Source organism: Haliotis cracherodii, unplaced genomic scaffold (genome assembly GCF_022045235.1).
Source record: "Haliotis cracherodii isolate W230 unplaced genomic scaffold, xgHalCrac1.p SCAF_15, whole genome shotgun sequence".
Taxonomy (NCBI): domain Eukaryota; kingdom Metazoa; phylum Mollusca; class Gastropoda; order Lepetellida; family Haliotidae; genus Haliotis; species Haliotis cracherodii.
The window spans coordinates 579,936-603,452 of record NW_027266270.1 but is presented as its reverse complement, the minus strand read 5'-3'; the positions used below and the strand labels follow the sequence as shown (position 1 = coordinate 603,452).

The window sequence follows — 23,517 nt, the reverse complement described above, 5'->3', positions numbered from 1 at the left end:
AGGGCCTGTGTATAGAGGGGTCTAGACGGTCGCAGGGCCTGTGTGTAGTAGGGTCTAGACAGTAGTAGGGCCTGTGTATAGAGGGGTCTAGATGGACGTAGGGCCTGTGTGTAGTGGGGTCTAGACGGACGTAGGGCCTGTGTGTAGTGGGGTCAAGACAGTAGTAGGGCCTGTGTATAGAGGGGTCTAGACGGTCGCAGGGCCTGTGTGTAGTGGGGTCTAGACGGTCGTAGGGCATGTGTCTAGTGGGGTCTAGACGGTGGTAGGGCCTGTGTGTAGTGGGGTCTAGACGGACGCAGGGCCTGTGTGTAGTGGGGTCAAGACGGTCGTAGGGCCTGTGTCGAGTGGGGTCTAGACGGACGCAGGGCCTGTGTCGAGTGGGGTCAAGACGGTCGCAGGGCCTGTGTCGAGTGGGGTCAAGACGGTCGCAGGGCCTGTGTGTAGTGGGGTCTAGACGGTCGTAGGGCCTGTGTGTAGTGGGGTCTAGACGGTCGTAGGGCCTGTGTGTAGTGGGGTCTAGACGGTCGCAGGGCCTGTGTCTAGTGGGGTCTAGACGGTAGTAGGGCCTGTGTGTAGTGGGGTCAAGACGGTCGTAGGGCCTGTGTGTAGTGGGGTCTAGACGGTGGTAGGGCATGTGTGTAGTGGGGTCTAGACGGTCGCAGGGCCTGTGTGTAGTGGGGTCTAGACGGTCGTAGGGCCTGTGTGTAGTGGGGTCTAGACGGTGGTAGGGCATGTGTGTAGTGGGGTCTAGACGGTCGTAGGGCCTGTGTGTAGAGGGGTCTAGACGGTCGCAGGGCCTGTGTGTAGTGGGGTCTAGACGGACGCAGGGCCTGTGTGTAGTGGGGTCTAGACGGTCACATGGCCTGTGTGTAGTGGGGTCAAGACGATCGCAGGGCCTGTGTCGAGTGGGGTCTAGACAGACGCAGGGCCTGTGTGTAGTGGGGCCTAGACGGTCGCAGGGCATGTGTGTAGTGGGGTCTAGATGGTCGCAGGGCCTGTGTGTAGTGGGGTCTAGACGGACGTAGGGCATGTGTGTAGTGGGGTCTAGACGGTCGTAGGGCATGTGTCTAGTGGGGTCTAGACGGTCACAGGGCATGTGTGTAGTGGGGTCTAGACGGTCACAGGGCCTGTGTATAGTGGGGTCAAGACGGACGCAGGGCCTGTGTGTAGTGGGGTCTAGGCGGTCACAGGGCCTGTGTGTAGTGGGGTCAAGACGGTCGCAGGGCCTGTGTCGAGTGGGGTCTAGACGGACGCAGGGCCTGTGTGTAGTGGGGTCTAGACGGACGCAGGGCCTGTGTGTAGTGGGGTCTAGACGGTCGTAGGGCCTGTGTCTAGGTCAGGTAAAATGAAACACTAGCCAGATAATGCCAATGGAAATGAAATCATCCAGGAAGCAAAGGCTACGGTGTGAGACTAGCATGGCAATGACTACAAAGTCAATCCAGATACAAGCAGTAACTGCAAGTTCTACAGTTCAGACAACTACTGGAAATAAGTCAAGATGCAGCAACAACTGAGTTGTACATACAGAAAGTAAATGTAACAGGAGATACTGACTGAACTCCACTGTCACATATATAACTTACATGAGGGGAAACTACACAAATATCTCACATCACAGATATACTGTTACTTGAGATAATAAATATGCAGTTGAGGGAGATACTGAGAACATCGAGACGTCAGTATGTCACCGATGGTATTCATATTTTGCCAACAGAAGATCTGCTATGACTGGTGATAATGATGAAGCCTATAATGGGATATGGTATAAAATGAAATGAAGAAACAAGACAAAATACTTATGACAAACATGTTAGTGGTTTGCTGGAGAGAGATATGTCCACACGGAAGGAAAGACAGCAGGAACAGCATGCACAAAGACGTACTGAGGATAGAGTCAGCGCAGATAAAGTAAGAATGTTATCAGTGCAAATATCAAAAGTACTGACTGAAAATATATCAAGTAAAAAATAAACTTTGGATTTTGAAATTGAACTGTTTAAGTTAAATGTTAAATAATTTGAAATATAAATTTGGAATCAAAGTCCAATATTTACCAGCTACAATTAATATCAACCTGAATTTTTTATCAGTGGTAAAATTTTGAATATAATGAACTCCAATTAAATTTTCAGAATAAATTTGTTGTCAGTAAGATGAATATGAATCTATACTACATATATAGTTTAAATAAACACTGTAGACATAGAAATGTGGTAGAAATAGAATTTGTACTATAATCAATAGTTTGTAAAAATCAATATGATTATAAATTTCAAAAAAATGTAAACATGATAAACATAAAATATATATCACAGGATGATAATGCAGTGTAATATTCCAGGATGATATTGCAATGTAATATTGCAATAAGATATATATATATATAACACAAATAGAAATATACAAGGTGGATCACAAATAATGTCTTGATATTCAGGCTCAAAAGTCAACTGGGGGCACGGGTGGCTCAGTCGTCTAAGGCGCCGCGATTCGCTGTGCAGAGTTGCGTCCCTTGGGCACACCAGAAACCTATGATTGTGGGTTCGAATCCCGGTTCGCCCAAATTATGTTTCTAGGTTTGTCAGCACCATACCCGTGCTCGTGGGTTTCACCGAAGTGGTAAACGTCTGAGACCTGCATCACCTCGGGCTTTCCTCCCAGATTAAGCTGAAACTCTGCGATATAACTGGAATACAGTTAAAAGCGGTGTTAAACCCAACTCACTCACTCACTCATAAGTCCTGATTTTGTGAAGCCCAAAAATCACAAGTTAAAAGGTCCATACACTTCACGAAACAGTATGATGAATGAATGAATTATTCATCCACGAAGGTGTACAAGATGTCCTTGGAAACTGCATGAACTCTTGAAATGAATTGCCATCTGAAGAATGATGAACTGCCTCTTCCCAGTGTGCAGTGATGATGCTGATGAAACTAGCAGCCCCACGTTGAGCGCCATTTAGTGGCCAGGCGTGGTATGATGTGGCCAGCCACTGGGTTGCTTGTTATAACATGAGGCACTTCTTGGATGATGATGATGGGAGGGAAGCTGGAAAAAAGAGTCCTCCCTCCATAAAAAGTCCATGCAGAATATATAATTTAATTTAAGCCAAAAGGAAAACACTATAATTTATATGGGTAAGTGGGGTAGCACATGGTTGAAACACATGTTTCAGGAGTATTGGGTCAGGTAAAAGCTCTTCCAAGAAGTGACAGAAACTTCTCAAATCGTCTTTGTCTCACATTGACCATGTCGGTTGTATATACACCTTCAATAGATCGTTTGCCAATATCACTTACACCTTTGGCGCGCAAAATCAAATCCGACTTCATCCTTGAATCGTATTCTCCATGATTCTGCAGGTCTTTCTTGAGTTCATGCACATTTAACTTGTCAAAATTCAAATTTTTGTAATGTGCCTTCCCATTTATATGCCCTTCTCTCGACACCATTTTAAACCGAAAACATCGCTGGAGGTTGCCTTGATAAAGGGAGATAATACACAAAAGGGGAGATAAGAACTTATAGGACTATTCAGAACTCCTTCTGATTTGTTTGTTTGTTGAAATATTCACTCAGAAATATTCCAGCTAAATGACGGCTGTCCGACAATCCAGTGATCGCTATTTTGATCCACGATATCGGGGTACAATGCCACACAATCAAGTCCTGTAGCCTGACCACCTGATCAGTTTGTTCGCCTCTTACTACCAACACAGGTAACTAAAATTTTTTGAGCTATTCTAACAAGGATCCTCACAGATCATCATACCCAATGGTGTGGACTGTTGCTCAGAACATCAATCACTGGATTGACTGGTCCTGACTTGATTATTTACAGGCTGCTGAGTGTGGCACATGAACGCACGTACGCACACACACACACAGAGTGCTTGAAATAGAAGCAACAAATGCCATATTCGAAGACTTTATTTTTCCCATTCTGTTTCCTTTTAGTATTTACAAAACTTCTCTCCTAGCCTCCATATGTACACTGACATTATATACAGAGATACGCACTGTACACCACTGTACACCACTGTACACCACTGTACAACCACTGTACAACACACTAACGACCCACACAGGTACAAATGTTCCACATGATATACAATGTAGATAATCTGGCTAGTAACAAAACAAGTATGCAACATGTACAATGACCACTACTCATCCCCCAAACAGGGCATCTCATCACTAACCTCATCCTCCTACTGGGGCATCTCATTATCACTACCCTCATCCCCCCACAGGGGCATCTCATCATCACTACCCTCATCCCCTTCAATGGGATATCTCATTATCAATAGCCTCACCCACCCCCTACTGGGGCTTCTCATTATCACTACCCTCATCCTCCTACTGGGGCATCTCATTATCACTAACCTCATTCCCCCCACAGGGGCATCTCATCATCACTACCCTCATCCCCTTCAATGGGATATCTCATTATCAATAGCCTCACCCCCCCTACTGGGGCATCTCATTATCACTACCCTCATTCCCCCACTGGGGCATCTCATTATCACTACCCTCATCCCCTTCAATGGGACATCTCATTATCAATAGCCTCACCCCCCCCCAATGGGGCTTCTCATTATCACTACCCTCATCCTCCTACTGGGGCATCTCATTATCACTACCCTCATCCCCTTCAATGGGATATCTCATTATCAATAGCCTCATCCCCCCACTGGGGCATCTCATTATCACTACCCTCATCCCCTTCAATGGGATATCTCATTATCAATAGCCTCACCCCCCCTACTGGGGCATCTCATTATCACTACCCTCATCCCGCCACTGGGGCATCTCATTATCAATAGCCTCATCCCCCAACTGGGGCATCTCATTATCAATAGCCTCATCCCCTTCAATGGGACATCTCATTATCAATAGCCTCATCCCCCAACTGGGGCATCTCATTATCACTACCCTCATCCCGCCACTGGGGCATCTCATTATCAATAGCCTCATCCCCCAACTGGGGCATCTCATTATCAATAGCCTCATCCCCTTCAATGGGACATCTCATTATCAATAGCCTCATCCCCCAACTGGGGCATCTCATTATCAATACCCTCATCCCCCCACTGGGGCATCTCATTATCAATAGCCTCATCCCCCAACTGGGGCATCTCATTATCAATAGCCTCATCCCGCCACTGGGGCATCTCATTATCAATAGCCTCATCCCCCAACTGGGGCATCTCATTATCAATAGCCTCATCCCCTTCAATGGGACATCTCATTATCAATAGCCTCATCCCCCAACTGGGGCATCTCATTATCAATAGCCTCATCCCCCAACTGGGGCATCTCATTATCACTACCCTCATCCCCTTCAATGGGGCATCTCATTATCAATAGCCTCATCCCCCAACTGGGGCATCTCATTATCACTACCCTCATCCCCTTCAATGGGACATCTCATTATCAATAGCCTCATCCCCTTCAATGGGATATCTCATTATCAATAGCCTCACCCCCCCTACTCGGGCATCTCATTATCACTACCCTCATTCCCCCACTGGGGCATCTCATTATCACTACCCTCATCCCCCCAACTGGGGCATCTCATTATCAATAGCCTCATCCCCTTCAATGGGATATCTCATTATCACTACCCTCACCCCCCCTACTGGGGCTTCTCATTATCACTACCCTCATCCCGCCACTGGGGCATCTCATTATCAATAGCCTCATCCCCCTACTGGGGCATCTCATTATCAATAGCCTCACCCCCCCTACTGGGGCATCTCATTATCACTACCCTCATCCCGCCACTGGGGCATCTCATTATCAATAGCCTCACCCCCCCTACTCGGGCATCTCATTATCACTACCCTCATTCCCCCACTGGGGCATCTCGTTATCACTACCCTCATCCCCTTCAATGGGACATCTCATTATCAATAGCCTCATCCCCCCACTGGGGCATTTCATTATCACTACCCCCTCCTCACCATGTTCAGACAGCTTGGGACTGTATAAGGACTGTATAAGGACTGCGTAAGGACCGCAGAAGGACTGTGTAAGGACTGTGTAAGGACTGTGTAAGAACAGTATAAGGACTGTATAAGGACTGCGTAAGGACTGCGTAAGGACTGTGTAAGAACAGTGTAAGGACTGCATAAGGACTGCGCAAGGACTGTGTAAGGACTGCATAAGGACTGATAAGGACTGTATAAGGACTGTGTTAGGACTGTATAAGTCATTTTATTACCAGCAACAGAAATTTACCTGGGCTATTCACAATGATAACTACTCAGGCTGTTGTTATCTCATGCTATCAAAAGCAAAATCTGTCTGATTGCATAAAACTGAACTAAGTAGTCCACACAAACAGGTCCATAGCAACAACCTTGTCAGTGAGGGCCATCTAAAACATGGACAACTTTACACAAAAAGATCAAAATTAAATATATATACATGATAGTGTGTCTCAAGTATGACTCGATATTGAGTGATGTAACAACGGCCCAAACTCATTTTCCTGACTCGGAAGAAATGTAGTAACATTTGCCCATGACACCTAACGCTAGGACCTGGTAGTTTCACGGTCTGACAGTGTTACAGAGGAGGCTGGAGGAGATGTCACCCTCACACAGTAGACATGGAAGACTGCTGATATCAATCAATGGGCCATAATGTACTAGGGAGCATCCTGGCTTCAAGACCCGACACAGTGACACAGTCGGAGGAAAGTTAACTGATTACAAAGCAAATTATTCTCAGCAGGCAGCAGGCTTCTGCACCACTTTGTTCCAGTATTATTACAAGGACAACTGACAAATAATAATAATAATAATAATAATAATAATAATAATAATAATAATAATAAAAAACCCCCCAAAACAACAACAAATAACAAATTTATATCGTGCCTAACATCTATCAGTTATGAAATGAGGGCAGAGTTGTCGGGGAAAAGCGAAATATGTATATGAAAAAATGTTCTAATAAAATGACGAGAATGAAGAATATTTTCAACCTGTCCCTAAGTACCAGATGTTATATTCCAAATAAACTGAAACCTTTATAGATCATTTAATCAAACTATCAACCAAGGAGCTGAGGAAAGACTTCCACAGTTCAGTAGATGACTTTGTTACCAGTGTCTAATGTGAGACATTGTTTCAGAGTGAATCTGAAAATCTTGAGGTACTATGAGCCTGGTGTCCATTTCCTGTTGTATTGCTGACGATGAAATTGTACCATGTTTGAAACTGAGACACTGTGCTATCAGGGTAATCTTACACTTAACGCTAGGAGAGATAGCAGACAAACAAAGAAGTGATTGCACGACTTGAGTCAAACATGCTACGACTGCCAATTGGCCAGGATGTAGTCTCCCATTAATATTCTCAAAATCCCCAAAGAAGCAAGAAAAAACGAACTTGTGTCTGATCCAGAACCCACATAGCAGAGCTGTACAGGACGACACACACAACAAGAAACATGTGACAGTGTTGTCAGTCTGCAACTGCTGGTGCCCCAGTCTCAATACTGCCACAACCTCATCCCGCGCCTGTCGATGCCACACTTTCATCCTGCCGTTACCTTGGATACCAAGTAATAGGCAAGGAAGAAAAGTGACACGATGCCAATGATGATGTAGCACATGACTTTCCTGTTGCCCTTGCCGGAGTTCACCATGTTGGAGATGCGGGTCACGCTGCCGGACAACAGGCCCTGCGTGCTGCCGAAGTCGTCGTGCTGCCCAAAGGGAAGGAAGGAGATTGTTATAGAATCCTAACAATAATTGGCTAAAATGTCAGTTAAACAGATGTTAATATAGGGAATCACCTTGGAGGATCGATTTGTGAGGAATGAATTAATCAGAGATTTGCTGGAGACCTAGGAAGTAGGATATTTTCATGATTCATACATGTTCATATCATTACAAAGTATGGTAAGATGGTACATTGTGCATAATAATAAGTCATAGCCTAGAATTTCAACCCATATGAAAACCCGACAGGGGACTGGTCATGGGTGTCCAAGGCTGGCAACATCAGCAGAGGAAGCCGTGTTAAGGAGAGTCAGTGAGAGGGAAGGGAGCAGTTATTGTTGGAAACAGAATTTGAACAAGTGAACAAAATTGCAAAAGAAATGTCGGCTAAACCTAATGTGCATGCTTCGATTTTTTATCCATAAATTTAATGATTAAAAAAAAGCCATGACTGTCCAGGTGAGCTACAAAGTGTCAACTCAGCTCATTCTGGAAGTTTCAGCCAACATTTGATCTTACCATTCCATCAATGTATCGGTTGGAGTCGCGAGATTCTGTCTCCAGATCAAGAGCAATCTGAAACATGATGAGACATTATGATCCGGTCATGGTAATATCTGACACACCGGTGAAGACTCTTGCCGTAAAATGAGTCCATGCTTGTCGTTAGAGGTAACTAATGGGATCAGGTGATCAGGCTCGCTGACTAGGTTGATGCATGTCATCGTATCACAATTGCGTGGAACGATGCTCATGGTGTCAATCACTGGATTGTCTGGTCCTCACTCGATTATTTACAGACTGCCGTCATATAGCTGGAATATTGCTGAGTGCGGTGTTGAATAGAAAACAACACAAAACAAAACAATATCTGACACAGCATCATCTGGTCACAAGACATCCAGGGGAGACAATCCCCAACATCACCAATCTGCATCAGAACATGACAGAAAAGTGCCTGGTATTCATCAAAGGAGATATTGTTAACATGTTCTCCAGGTTCAAATGCTAATCAGACTATCCACTCTAGATTTTACAATCAAGCTTAAGTTAACATCACCATGTTTTGTTTGTTTGTTTGTTGTTTAACTCCACACACAGCAATATTCCAGCTATATGATGGCGGCCTGTAAATAATCGACTCTTGACCAGACAATCTTGTGATTAACATCATGACCACCGATTTATGCAATTGTGATACAATGACATGCATCAAGTAAGTCCACGAGCCAGACTACCTGATCCTGTTAGTTGCCTCTTACGACAAGCATAGTCACTTATTACGGCAAGCATGGGTTGCTGAAGACCTATTCTACCCCGGATCTTACATCATTATGATCATGATGATGATCAGTATACACTCAAGCTTACCATACATGCCTGGTGATGGTGTAGAAACTTGGGTCAATGAGATTTTGGATCCCTAACTGAATAACTTTTACCATTGTATGACGAGGACTCCTTGAAGATCATGGGTAATTTCTCCTCCCTCGACAACAAATAGCATGCCTCAAACACGGGATGTGATCTGCATGAATCAAGCAGGGACTTGTAACACGGTTACACCATCAGGTATTTAGTTGGCATTCTCAGTCCAACTGCAGTCTTTGGAAAATGTTCATAAAATGCCCCGAATTTGAACCAAACATTCACAATTTAGATTTGATGTCAACAATTCATAAAACCAGTACATTACTCCAAGTATTATTCCTTAGAAAATCAAAATGATGGTCATGTCAGCAAGCCGGGTGTATGATGAATTCAGTGAACTTGTATTTCACTGCCTTTACTAACAATAACAGCACAAAAAAAATAAATAAAAGATTTCATACTTAATTTCAAATAATTGTATTGAATTATTAGGAAATTTTAGGCTACAAAGTCCCAGATTATATAAGATTTAGCTCTTTAGCATCCCCAGATACATCTCTGAGACTGAAACTATCACAAAGCTCTGTGTGCATCCGTTGACAGACAACTGTGTGAACCCTGCACCATCAGAGGACTTGTGTACCAGGTGGTTCATGTCAAGGCCACACTTATATTATTGTATAGTTTACAAATTGTTGCCAACCTATCAGTTTGGGTTGGAACTGTGAAGATCCAGGGTAGAATAGTCTTCAGCAACCCATGCTTGCCGTAAAAGGTGACTTAAGGGATCAGGTGGTCAGGCTTGCTGACTTGGTTGATACAAGTCATCGTATCCCAATTGTTTAGATTAATGCTTATGATGTCAATCACTGGATTGTCTGGTCCTGACACAATTATTTACAAACTGCTGTCATATAGCTGGAATATTGCTGAGTGCGGCGTTAACCGACCAACAAAGAAAACAAAAAATAAACCTGTAAAGCAGTGTACTATTTTTATTTTATTTGCATGAACATGATGAAGTTGTTTGGTTCTTGGGCTGTCTGACAACGGCAAGATCCACTCACCCCCTTCAACCTGGAGATCTTCCCCGCCAAGCCGTCCACTCTCTGCTGGTTCTCATGGTCAAGAATCTCCTCCGTCTTGCCTGAAACCACACAGAAAATACTGTCACAGATACTAAAAAATGATACACGATTTATTACGGTTGTAGTGATTGATTGATAAAGCACAACATCCTAATCTTGGTAAAACACAGTAAACATCTCACCATCACTGACCTACTATTTATACTCATTCATATGTCTACCACTATAGCAACAAGTCTGACGCCTCAGTCTAGTAAACTTTGGTTTGGTCTTGTAAAATCAGCTGATAAATGCCATATTATAACAGTAAAATCTTCTAAAAACGATGCTGAAAGCCAAGGTTTGGCAAGAGGACTCAAAAGGTTTGCGCATAGACTTGTTCATGATTATGAATATAGACACAATCACATCATGTGGAAATGTCCATATTTCTATATTGTGAGAACCCCTGTCGTCAACAAGCAGAGTTGACTGTGATCTGCCCATTTGACAAGAACCATGACGAAGCCACTGCCTGCCTCTAACATTAATAAGTAATTGGTGTCCAATTAACAGAAGTCTTAGAGAGTCTTATGTCGTTGTCATCCATATTTCTATGTAACAATTTATTGGAGAGAATTGGGTTTTAGGCCGCTTTAAGCAATATTCCCTCAATATGATGGTGGACAATGTATTGGAAGGGTCATGCCATGTTATTAAGGACATGTATTGTTCAGTCCCTGCTCTTGTAACTGCCCTTTGTACCTGAGCATGGCCATCATAAGAAGAGGGGAATACCCCCCCCCGCCCCCCGTACTACTCTTGCACATCCTTATCTTTACACAAATAATGTCATCTGAAATAAATAACAACCTATGTAACAGATAAGGACTGGCACAGTACATCACATACACAAGTTTACTTAGCCCTTTCCCCGCTAGACGAAAAGTTCGCGAAAATGACACAGCTTGTCTTGAAACATACGAAACCGCCACTGATGTTTTGCATATTTGTGTTACTGATACCAAAAGACCATTTCTGGATGTTTTTTAACACAACACATTCTGCAGCTCAACAATACTGCAACCAGTCATTGTCTGCCTGTATACTGTTGAGTCTGAATCAAATAAACCAGAGATTAATATCAGGAGCAAGTCCCATGCCATCTGGAGTACAATGGTATGCAATCAATCAAGTCACTGAGTCTGATAATTTATCCCATCAATCCCATCGACTGACAAGTATAGGTTAGAACTTGATTCTAACCTGGAGTTCCCATGCGTGACTCGGATACAGTTCCGCTCATGACCTCTTTTTCAAATTTTATCCCTTACTAGCCCTACCCTATGCCATAAATATATATCCCCATGTAACATGATTTTCATCATCACCTCTTTTTGAGCCCCTAAACGAAGCGTAACTATGCGCTTAAAGACGTAATCAAGGTAGACACTTCAAAGATCGCGGAAGACATAAAAGTGTTTGTCACTTGTTGCTTAAGTTATGTTACGTATTAAGCTACACGAGGTAGGATATTCAAGAATTAATGAAAACATTCCTAAAAACTTACTTTTTTCACTGATTTGAATGAAACTTGATCTGAAAATAATTTTGCATCAGAACAATTGAATGCACTGAGGCATTGTCATTGGGGTACGACGCCAGGACACCATTGACCAGTACCAGGCCCTGAAAATGCTTTCATGGAGGTCTTAAGTTTTATCAATTATGTGATCATAGGATTGACATTTATGGCTGGAAAATGTGGCAACTGCTAAAGTTCCAGTATCAGCTGTTGTTTGTAAACTTCCTGTCTGTAATGCAGAGCTCCAGATAAGCTGCGTATCTGCATGAAATACGCATCAGAAATGCAGAAATACACAGTAAAATATAATCCAAGCGTATCAAATACACAACAAACATTACAGATACGCTACAACAATAAAACTTGTGCGTATCATCAAATTATTGTGAAGTAACCCTGCATATTCGATTAGCAAATCAGCAACTTATTTTTAAACTATAAACAGGCATTCCGTCAACCTTGCCAAACTCCACGATGACAGTTACATCATGATCATTTGCCATCACACTTTCTTGTGGAAGTATCGTGGTATTTTTGAGTCCTATAAAGCTCTCGAACCCATACGACACCAGTTTGCAGGGACTAGATGAATAGTGTTTTTAAATATTTAACTTAAATACCCACATGTGTAAAAACTAGTGGGTAACAGAAATTTGAATACGCAGACAGAATTACTGATACCCAATGATTTTAAAATGCATGGGTAAAATACCCACAACACCAAAAGCTTATCTGGAGCTCTGCTGTAATGCCATGGATTGATCATGTGCAACTATTTTTAACTTGACTGTCATGGAGGGGCTCGAATTCAGGTGACAGTAACAGTTGACAGTAACAGACGACAGCTATTGTCTCGTCGCGCTTGGCGAGACATTATCAAGATTAAATTGACAAAATGTAGTCATTTGAATATCCAACTGTAAACAGAAATAAATGTTCTCAAAGGTAAGACTTAGTTTGTTATCAGACATGAATTGAGAAAACACAGTACGCGAGGATATATTGTTCCACGTCATATTTAACTTATTGTAAGTATAACATAAAGATTTTTAATTCTTCTAGTCAGAGGTTATGTTTAATAAACATGTCGAGGAAGGGGTTACGGGGGAGGTTGTACAGGTTACTCTGCATGACACTGTCGATGATGAGATTTTGAGAATGACACCAGTCAGTGTCTACTGTGACAGGCTGTCAACACGTCAAGCCCATTTCATCGTCACTCCGGTTGAAAAGAAAGAGGACTGTCTACAAGAAATCTCACGACCACATGCCCTTTATAGCTATTGATAGTTTAGAGCGGAGAAGTGATCAAAGTAAACAAAAATCATAAACAAACCGTTTCTGTTGCTTCTCCAATCTGCCATGTTGTCAACCAAGGGAGCATTCATTATATACCGGAAGTTAGCATATGGTCTCTCTAAAACTAGAGTTTTTGTTAACACGAAATAGGGGTTTGACGCTAGCCTATGTATACATATCTAAATATTCTTGAATCAAACATACAGCATACTCCCTTTTTAATAATTCCTGACAAAAGATATAAATTCAAGTTGATCGCGTCTCAATACTGAGAAAATCTGAACAATATTTAGGAAATGGTAATTCATTATGGTAAGGGGGAATGGGGTGTTATAGTCATGGAAAAAAGTGACCTGCATTTAGGGGTGAGGGATGGGGTGTGGGTCAATAAAACATGATACATAATAGATTACCAGTCCCTAGCCATAGGCCTACAACAGTGAGCAGCCTAGACATTTAGTCCCTGAAATAAAGATACCTTTTTATTAAAAAATATATATCTACAAAACAAAACAAATAAGATCCAAATGGGGCTCTGTACAATGTTTAATTTCGGCAGAGACCATATTTATGTCTCTGATTTCAGCATTAATTTAATGCCTAGAGCTGAGGCAATCTTGACTTGCCCAATAATTCTAGACTGGAGTAGGATTCCTTATTTTTATTTATTCTCTTGGTCGGGGAGAAACACTATGAGCAACCTTACACAGAGCGTATATTTGTAACATTAGAGGGGCACTAATCTCTGGCTTCTTCTCGGCTGTCTTTTACTGCCCGCAAAGGCTCACTAGCTGTCGTGAGTAGGTTTGACCGCTAACGCAACTGAGCGTAACAAGAGACTGGGCTACCGTCTACAAGGACAGGGTAAATAAGTTATTTGTTGTTTAACGCCGTACTCGCAATATTCCAGCTATATGACGGCGTTCTGTAAATAATCGACTCTGAGTTGGTTGGTTGGTTTGTTGTTTAACGCCGCACTCAGCAATATTCCAGCTATATGACGGCGATCTGTAAATAATCGAGTCTGGACCAGACAATCCAGTGATTAATATCATGAGCATCGATCCGCGCAATTGGGATACGATGACATGCATCAACCAAGTCAGCGAACCCTGAGGCAAAATTTATACGCATTTCTGAACACTGACTGGTTACCTGTGATCTATGAAGATTTCGATATTACAAAGAGAGCATGTTAATTAATTTCTTCAACCGAAAACAACACAGACAAAAAGAAAGCTGGACGTTCACCGGATGTCGTTATTTAGCAATACCCCCAATTGTTACAGTTAAAAAAAAGGTATCCCTGCAGTGAAAGCATTTTCGGGTTTCGGATTGCGTGGATAGTACGATTATTTGTCGTAATTAATTTAATGCTCTTAATGAAGTTCTTACAGGTATAATTAGCGGTAGCATCACTCAGGTATACCTTGCAAAGGTTCCCATTTGGCATTTCTTGTATCTGAGGTAATTATTGAAACTAAATTCAGGTTTGAAGTGGGGTGAAATGTATGTCATATGCACGTGACAGCGAAGCAAGAGAGGAATGATCAGGTGGTTTCAAAAACAAACAAACATCCATCAAATGATTAACCGAAAATACGTTCACTGATTAATCACTGTTATCTTGCACGGTGGATTTGTCAAAAGTAAGTGTATAAATGTGTATGTTTACTTAAGCGGGCGGAATACACCCATATCTGGGCGTTAAGTGTAATGATGTATGATGTAAAAACATACTTTGAGACCGTCGTGGAGATTGCAGGAAGCATTCGTATAATATATACTACCTTCCACAATCTGTGACGGCAGACGACAGATCTTGTCAGTGTGTACCGCGACTGTCGTGAATAGCTTCCTTCACACGGTCTTGTGGGATATTTGCCCATATATGGAAAAGGATAAGTTGAATCTGTTTTTGTGAGTCCATATATTTTGTGTTCTTTCGTCATCAACACGATAGACACCTGCTCGACTGCATAGGCGGCCATTACACAACTGATGGCTAGCATAAGACTTGCTTTACGTTACCGGATCCTACCAGCGTGATATGTTGCTCATAATATCAATCACTGGTTTGGCTGGTCCTGGGTGCCATTGTACAAAGCAACTTTAGAACTACGACTGTCGTAAGTCTATGTTAATGAATGGGAGTTACGATCACCTTAGCGCTAAAATCGCTTTGTACAATGGCACCCAGATCTTAGCGCTGAGGTGATTGGTACAGTCGTGGAGCTAAGGTTGCTTGGGAGAACGGCACCCTGGTCTTAGCGCTGAGGTGATTGGTACAGTCGTGGAGCTAAGGTTGCTTGGGAGAACGGCACCCAGGTCTTAGCGCTGAGGTGATTGGTACAGTATTCCCCTACTTACACACCACATACAGTCGGTGAGCAAAGGTCGCGTGGTAGAACGTGGTGACGTTGTGTGTGACGTGGTGCTGAGGTCGCGTGGTAGAACGTCTTGACGTTGTTTGTGACGTGGAGCTGAGGTCGAGTGGTAGAACGCCGTGACCTTGTTTGTGACGTGGAGCTGAGGTCGCGTGGTAGGAGGTCGTGACGTTGTTTGTGACGTGGAGCTAAGGTCGCGTAGTAGAACGTCGTGACGTTGTTTGTGACGTGAAGCTGAGGTCGCGTGGTAGAACGCCGTGACGTTGTTTGTGACGCGGAGCTGAGGTCGCGTGGTAGGAGGTCGTGACGTTGTTTGTGACGTGGAGCTGAGGTAGCGTGGTAGAAGGTCGTGACGTTGAGTGTGACGTGAAACTAACAAAGAAGCAATAAATCAAATCTCAGGACATAACCACAGCTCCTTTGAAATGATTAAAAAACTATTTAACTGAACATCATTTTTCGATCAATATGCAAATCCAAAGCCTTAATAACTGTTTTGTGAGTAGCCAGTCAGTAAGGCGGGGAGTATTGCCTGCAGGCTAGATCGGATCTCCTGTTACATCTCTGTGCATCGTGACGACAGCACGTCGTCGACTAGAAACCATCCGTGTCTGATGAAAAATACCACCACACTAAAGTAAGACGATTTTAACAAAAGTAACCTCCGATATCTCAATACCTTATCTGCATGGTATTCAAAGATCTGAGGATAGCTTTGAAAATCTTGAAACGCCAACCGCTTAGATTCCACGTGAGACAGATGAAAAGTCAGACTTCCCATTCTTTACTTGCAGTAATGACAACCATGCTATGTTGTCATTAGGTGGTGACATTGGAGCACGATGCACAACTATTGTCTAAGATTGTTTGGGTAACTACAATGCCAAAAATGAGTGGATGAGTGAGAGTGAGTTGGTGGCTGGGTGGCTGGGTGTATGGGTGTATTGGTGTATGAGTGTATGTGTGAGTGAGTGAGTGGGTGTATGGGCGTATGGGTGTATTGGTGTATGAGTGTATGTGTGGGTGAGTGAGTGGGTGTATGGGTGTATGGGTGTATTGGTGTATGAGTGTATGTGTGAGTGAGTGAGTGGGTGTATGGGCGTATGGGTGTATGGGTGTATGGGTGGATGAGTGTATGGGTGTATGGATGTATGGGTGAGTGAGTGAGTGAGTGAGTGGGTGTATGGGTGTATGGGTGTATGGGTGTATGGGCGTATGGGCGTATGGGTGAGTGAGTGAGTGGGTGTATGGGTGTATGGGTGTATGTGTGTATGGGTGTATGGGCGTATGGGCGTAGGGGCGTATGGATGTATGGGTGTATGGGTGTATGTGTGAGTGAGTGAGTGGGTGTATGGGTGTATGGGTGTATGGGCGTATGTGTGAGTGAGTGAGTGGGTGTATGGATGTATGGGTGTATGGGTGTATGTGTGTATGGGTGTATGGGCGTATGGGTGTATGGATGTATGGGTGTATGGGTGTATGTGTGTATGGGTGTATGGGCGTATGGGCGTAGGGGCGTATGGATGTATGGGTGTATGGGTGTATGTGTGAGTGAGTGAGTGGGTGTATGGGTGTATGGGTGTATGGGCGTATGTGTGAGTGAGTGAGTGGGTGTATGGATGTATGGGTGTATGGGTGTATGTGTGTATGGGTGTATGGGCGTATGGGTGTATGGATGTATGGGTGTATGGGTGTATGTGTGTATGGGTGTATGGGCGTATGGGCGTAGGGGCGTATGGATGTATGGGTGTATGGGTGTATGTGTGAGTGAGTGAGTGGGTGTATGGGTGTATGGGCGTATGTGTGAGTGAGTGAGTGGGTGTATGGGTGTATGGGTGGATGAGTGTATGGGTGAATGAGTGTATGGGTGAGTGAGTGAGTGGGTGTATGGGTGAATGGGTGTATGGGTGTATGGGTGGATGTGTGTATGGGTGTATGGGTGTATGGGTGTATGGGTGTATGTGTGAGTGAGTGAGTGGGTGTATGGGTGTATGGGTGGATGTGTGTATGGGTGTATGGGTGTATGGGTGTATGTGTGTATGGGTGTATGGGTGTATGGGTGTATGTGTGTATGTGTGTATGGGTGTATGTGTGTATGTGTGAGTGAGTGAGTGGGTGTATGGGTGTATGTGTGGATGTGTGGATGTGTGTATGGGTGTATGGGTGTATGGGTGTATGTGTGTATGGGTGTATGGGTGGATGTGTGTATGGGTGTATGGGTGTATGGGTGTATGGGTGTATGGGTGGATGTGTGTATGGGTGAGTGAGTGAGTGGGTGTATGGGCGTATGGGTGTATGGGTGGATGAGTGTATGGGTGTATGGGTGGATGAGTGTATGGGTGGATGAGTGTATGGGTGGATGAGTGTATAGGTGTATGGGTGGATGTGTGTATGTGTGAGTGAGTGAGTGGGTGTATGGGTGTATGGGTGGATGAGTGTATGGGTGGATGAATGTATGGGTGTATGGGTGGATGAGTGTATGGGTGGATGAGTGTATGGGTGGATGAGTGTATGGGTGTATGGGTGTATGGGTGTATGGGTGTATGGATGTATGGGTGTATGGATGTATGGGTGGATGAGTGTATGGGTGGATGAGTGTATGGGTGGCTGGGTGTATGAGTGTATGGGTGTATGGGTGGATGAGTGTATGTGTGAGTGAGTGAGTGGGTGTATGGGTGTATGGGTGGATGTGTGTATGGGTGTATGGGTGTATGGGTGTATGGGTGTATGTGTGTATGGGTGTATGGGTGTATGGGTGGATGTGTGTATGGGTGTATGGGTGGATGAGTGTATGGGTGGATGAATGTATGGGTGAGTGAGTGAGTGGGTGTATGGGCGTATGGGTGTATGGGTGGATGAGTGTATGGGGGTATGGGTGTATGGGTGTATGGGTGTATGTGTGAGTGAGTGAGTGGGTGTATGGGTGTATGGGTGGATGAGTGTATGGGTGGATGAGTGTATGGGTGTATGGGTGGATGAGTGTATGGGTGGATGAGTGTATGGGTGGATGAGTGTATGGGTGTATGGGTGTATGGGTGTATGGATGTATGGGTGTATGGATGTATGGGTGGATGAGTGTATGGGTGGATGAGTGTATGGGTGGCTGGGTGTATGAGTGTATGGATGTATGGGTGGATGAGTGTATGTGTGAGTGAGTGAGTGAGTGGGTGTATGGGCGTATGGGTGTATGGGTGGATGAGTGTATGGGTGTATGGGTGTATGTGTGAGTGAGTGAGTGGGTGTATGGGGGTATGGGTGGATGAGTGTATGGGTGTATGGGTGTATGTGTGAGTGAGTGAGTTGGTGTATGGGTGGGTGAGTGAGTGGGAGGGTGGGTGTATGGGTGGGTGAGTGTATAGGTAGGTGAATGGGTGTATGGGTGGGTGAGTGAGTCTGTGTATGGATGGGTGGGGGAGTGAGTGAGTGGGTGGGTGGGTGAGTGGGTGCATGGGTGGGTGAGTGGGTGCATGGGTGGGTGAGTGAGTAGGTGAGTGGGTGTATGAGTGGGTGAGTGAGTGGGTGGGTGAGTATGGGTGGGTGAGTGGGTGAATGGGTGGGTGGGTGAGTGAGTGAGAGGGTGTATGGATGGGTGTGAGTGTATGGGTGGGTGAGTGAGTGAGTGAGTGGGAGGGTGTGGGGTTTATGAGTGGATGAGTGAGTGAACGTCTTTTTGAACTGTATTTAAGTGAAATAACGTGGTGTCGCGTGAGGTGGGAGGAAAACCAGAAGTGATGGAGGTCTGCGACTATGATCACTTTGGTGAAGCCGACGAACACGAGTTGGTGTTGACAAAACAAGAAATATATCCCTAACTTTCAGTAGATAAAGTGAACAGCGATGTTTGACGTGAATATGAGCGATGTTTGATATAGCTGGTGTATAATCGGTCATGATCGACGAACATTGTATTACCCTGTTTATTGTCCGTTTCATTTCCTGAGAAAAGCTATGAAGATCTTCAAAGTATTGTGAATTTGACTGTTTCTTTGGCTCTACAAGACGCCTTTGATACGTACTAGATAACTTGAGGCTGACAGTGATTGCTCATAGACACTATCTAGTTAATGTCGTATTGAAGACTTGTTTTGCAAACCCACGTGTGCCCGACTCCAGGTTGCAGACGTGAATCCCGTAAGTAGAGCAAATATCCACGTGAGAAATCTAACAAATTCTCAGAAGATTCAACATGCGTTGAGTACATCAAAGGTGTGCGTCACTCAACTCGGGGCTAATCAAGAAGTCAAGACATGAAAGCTTCACGGAGGACAGAATAATGACAGTCAATAACTTGCGTTACTTGGTACTGGACAATCGGCATCACAGAACACCCTGTAATTGGAATTCATCCACAGCAACTGGTTACATTAAAAGAAAATATCTAACACCATCCCATGAGGCCATCTTTGATCTAAAAACACATGCGTTGAGGTTTCAGGTTCACCTTTCGCGTTTGTGTGACTGAATAACACATAGTTGTTGTTCAATTCAATAATCTGAATCCTGTGAAACAAGAAAGCCAGTACATCTGGGTGTGTTCACAGAGCATCGGCCGCTCGTTGCAAGGCACACAGCCCAGGTGCTCGCGACTGTTTCAGTCCTGTACTGTCTGATGTCTGCATCAGCGCATCCTGCCACTAGGTGTTTCTTGTTTTACAGATCATCCTCCCGTTAGGTGTTTCTTGTTTTGCAGCGCATCCTGCAACCAGGTGTTTCTTGTTTTACAGCGCATCCTGCATCCAGGTGTTTCTTGTTTTGCAGCGCATCCTGCAGCCAGGTGTTTCTTGTTTTGCAGCGCATCCTGCCGTTAGGTGTTTTCTGTTTTGCAGCGCATCCTGCAACCAGGTGTTTTCTGTTTTGCAGCGCATCCTGTCGCCAGGTGTTTCTTGTTTTGCAGCGCATCCTGCAGCCAGGTGTTTTCTGTTTTGCAGTGCATCCTGTCGCCAGGTGTTTCTTGTTTTGCAGCACATCCTGCAGCCAGGTGTTTTCTGTTTTGCAGCGCATCCTGTCGCCAGGTGTTTCTTGTTTTGCAGCGCATCCTGCAGCCAGGTGTTTTCTGTTTTGCAGCGCATTCTGTCGCCAGGTGTTTCTTGATTTGCAGCGCATCCTGCCGTTAGGTGTTTCTTGTTTTGCAGCGTATCTTCCCGCCAGGCGTTTCCTCTTTTGCAGCGCATCCTGTCGTTTGGTGTTTTCTGTTTTCAGCTCATCCCACTCTCGGGTCTATCGCGTCATTACTAATCAGAAATGCAATGATACTTGTCATTATGACGCTCCTAGAGATTTTCTTCTGTCATAGTCATAAGTATACGGTTTGCACACCTGGTAGGTCGTAACTACGGCAACCATTACCTGTAACCGTTGGAACTAAAATATACATGTCAAATCTCAAATCTCACAGAACAGGAGGAAATATATTTTCGTCTCGGGTTTTCTCCTCATATGGGCTAGATCCTTTTCATCCTACTTTTACCAAAGTGTTCAGTTACATTTAATCAAGACGCAGTGAAACAGCCTAGTGGTACACGCGTTCGCCAGTCGAGCCGAGGACCGGGTTTGCTTCCAACATCGTTACAATGTGTGACCTGAGTGTGTGAGTGTGTGAGTGAGTGAGTGAGTGAGTGTGTGAGTGAGTGAGTGAGTGAGTGAGTGAGTGAGTGAGTGAGTGAGTGAGTGAGTGAGTGAGTGAGTGAGTGAGTGAGTGAGTGAGTGAGTGAGTGAGTGAGTGAGTGAGTGAGTGAGTGAGTGAGGTTTTACACCGCTTGAAGTAATATTAAAGAATCATATATCACTGTTGGGGGAACAAGAGCGGGCTTCACACATTGTAAGAATCGAACTCGGGATTTGATGGAACGAAAGAACACATTAACCACTTGGCTACCCCACCGACCCTTATTAATGAAGACAGTTTCTGGTGTTCCTCTTCGACTTTAGATCTAATCGACTTCGTTAGTAAGCTGTGAGAACCCAGTATCTACTGGGAATGTTGTTAATCAGATGACTGTGCCTGCCATATTAGGATATAAATGCATATGAGCGTTATTCGCACATTGGGAACCTAACCCTGTAAACTATATTTCTCATATTGTCACAGAATTAACGATCTCAGGCCACATAAGTCTCGTCAAGTGTGTTCTTGATTTACATAAGGTTCGTCTTCGTCCGACGGGCCACGCGTGGATGTCAGGCAAAGAATAGTAATTGTTGCAATTAACCTTGCTGTGTTATTTCTCTTGATAAACATTATTCAAAGTTAATGTAGTATTACGTCGCCTTTAGCAGGCTGTATGAGTTTCACCTACGAAATGGAATAAAACAATTTGGGAGAAAAATCATGACGTACTTATGACTGAGTCATCTGTAACGCTGTATGATCAGTGGACACATTTGTGTCAGCGTGGGAAGAAAAACAGCTCTCCGTTCAATGCAATAGACCCAACAACTTCTGAATACGAAAGAGGTTGCGCCTCTGAATGTGATATTGGGGTGCGCTGTTAATAATTCATCATACTCAGAAAATATCCTAAAAAATGTCAGTTTCTCAAATCAAGTGGAAATTTGGACATCCTTAGAAATGAGATAGCCCTGGCGAAGGAATAACATCTAACTCAGGTTTAATTAAATCTTTCGAATCGCTGTTCGCAAACAGTTATTTTTGGCAGATATTTGGCTTCGTTTAATAAAGAAAGCAAACTCACAGTGAGTTATCTTTTTAAAAACTATTTGAATGATCCAGATTTTTATAAAATCCCAAACTATGAAGTTGTTGACCCCACAAATATAGTGAGACACATCTGACAGGAATTATGCGGAAAAAACCTATCTATTCTGCTATTCTGTACATCCTGATGTGGGGAAGACACGTGCACCATCAGATGCTTCCGTTCCAACCATTCAACCGCTTGAAAAAAAACGTGTCAAAAAAAGATAGTGTCGAGCACAGTTCTGACAACATGGGCTGGAAGCAAGTCAAAGGGCTTTCTCGGCAAGTGGAAAACATCACAGGTGAACATAAAAGATACAAAAGATCTACTTGATGTTTCTGTCTGTCAATCTCAGCAATATTCCAGCTATATGACGGTGGTCTGTAAATAATCGAGTCTGAGTCGAGGGATTGACATCGTTGAGCATCGATCTACATAGTTGTGATACGATGACATGCATTAACCAAGTCAGCGAGCCTGACCACCCGATCCCGTTAGTCGCCTACGTCTCAAGAACCAGTATGTACCAGTTTGCGTGTCAGTTTAATTCCATATCTTCTTCCTGACATAACGTTTTTGTTTCCAATAAGAATGAAAGATGTTCTTCATTAGAAACAGAGTGATTATGTGAGATGGGTTAAACACCATTTTCTGCAATATCCAGGGAACATCTCAGTGCTGAACACAACCAAATGGCTATCACACATTGTACTCATGCTGGGAATCGAACCCAGACCTTCAGTACGAAACCTCAAATACACGGGATGAGGCACGGGTGAAGTTGACCTTTTTATTGACTTATATCATCAGTACTACAATAACACAACCGTCGTTTGGTCAAGGTTACAACATTCAAGGCCTCAGTGATGTTTTCGAAAAGTTTTATGATAGGCATATGGAGGACATTTCCAAACTTGACGCATCAGTTACAAAAATGATGTTCAATGCAATTCCCCATTTTGACTTGTACCAAATTTTCCTGTTTTTTTCAGATGAACAATTGTTTTGCCTTCGCAAGTGTTTGTGATGGTTGACACCGGTGGGCCAAGATACGCTCGCATTATCGCGAACACGTGGCATCATGACTATTTGATAGTCATTCATGAACACATGCTCATGATATTGTCCGAATAATACTAACTAATGTTTTTTGGATATGGAAAGTGTTTGTCGCGTTATTTAGGTAATCCACGGTACACTCAGCCAACCAGATACAAACATGATGAGCAGCGAGTCATGCCGTCGGGTACGAGGATGATACATTTTTTCATTATCAGGAATCTGAATGATAAGAAAGACGACTTTGCTGATACTCATGTAGGCCAACACGACGGCATGTTCCGCTTCTTGCCATTCCCCAGGGATA

General features: G+C 43.8%; 1 protein-coding gene across 1 annotated transcript; it reads right to left on the bottom strand.

Moving 5' to 3' along the window:
• Positions 1-6,115: 6,115 nt before the first annotated feature.
• Positions 6,116-13,155, bottom strand: LOC139461681 (BET1-like protein). Its single transcript, XM_071243139.1, has 4 exons — positions 13,104-13,155; positions 10,183-10,262; positions 8,264-8,320; positions 6,116-7,728 (listed from the first exon to the last, which is right to left on the bottom strand). Exons 1-4 carry the CDS (start codon positions 13,153-13,155, stop codon positions 7,558-7,560), a joined length of 360 nt encoding a protein of 119 aa, XP_071099240.1. The 3' UTR covers positions 6,116-7,557.
• Between the last annotated feature and the right edge of the window lie 10,362 nt (positions 13,156-23,517).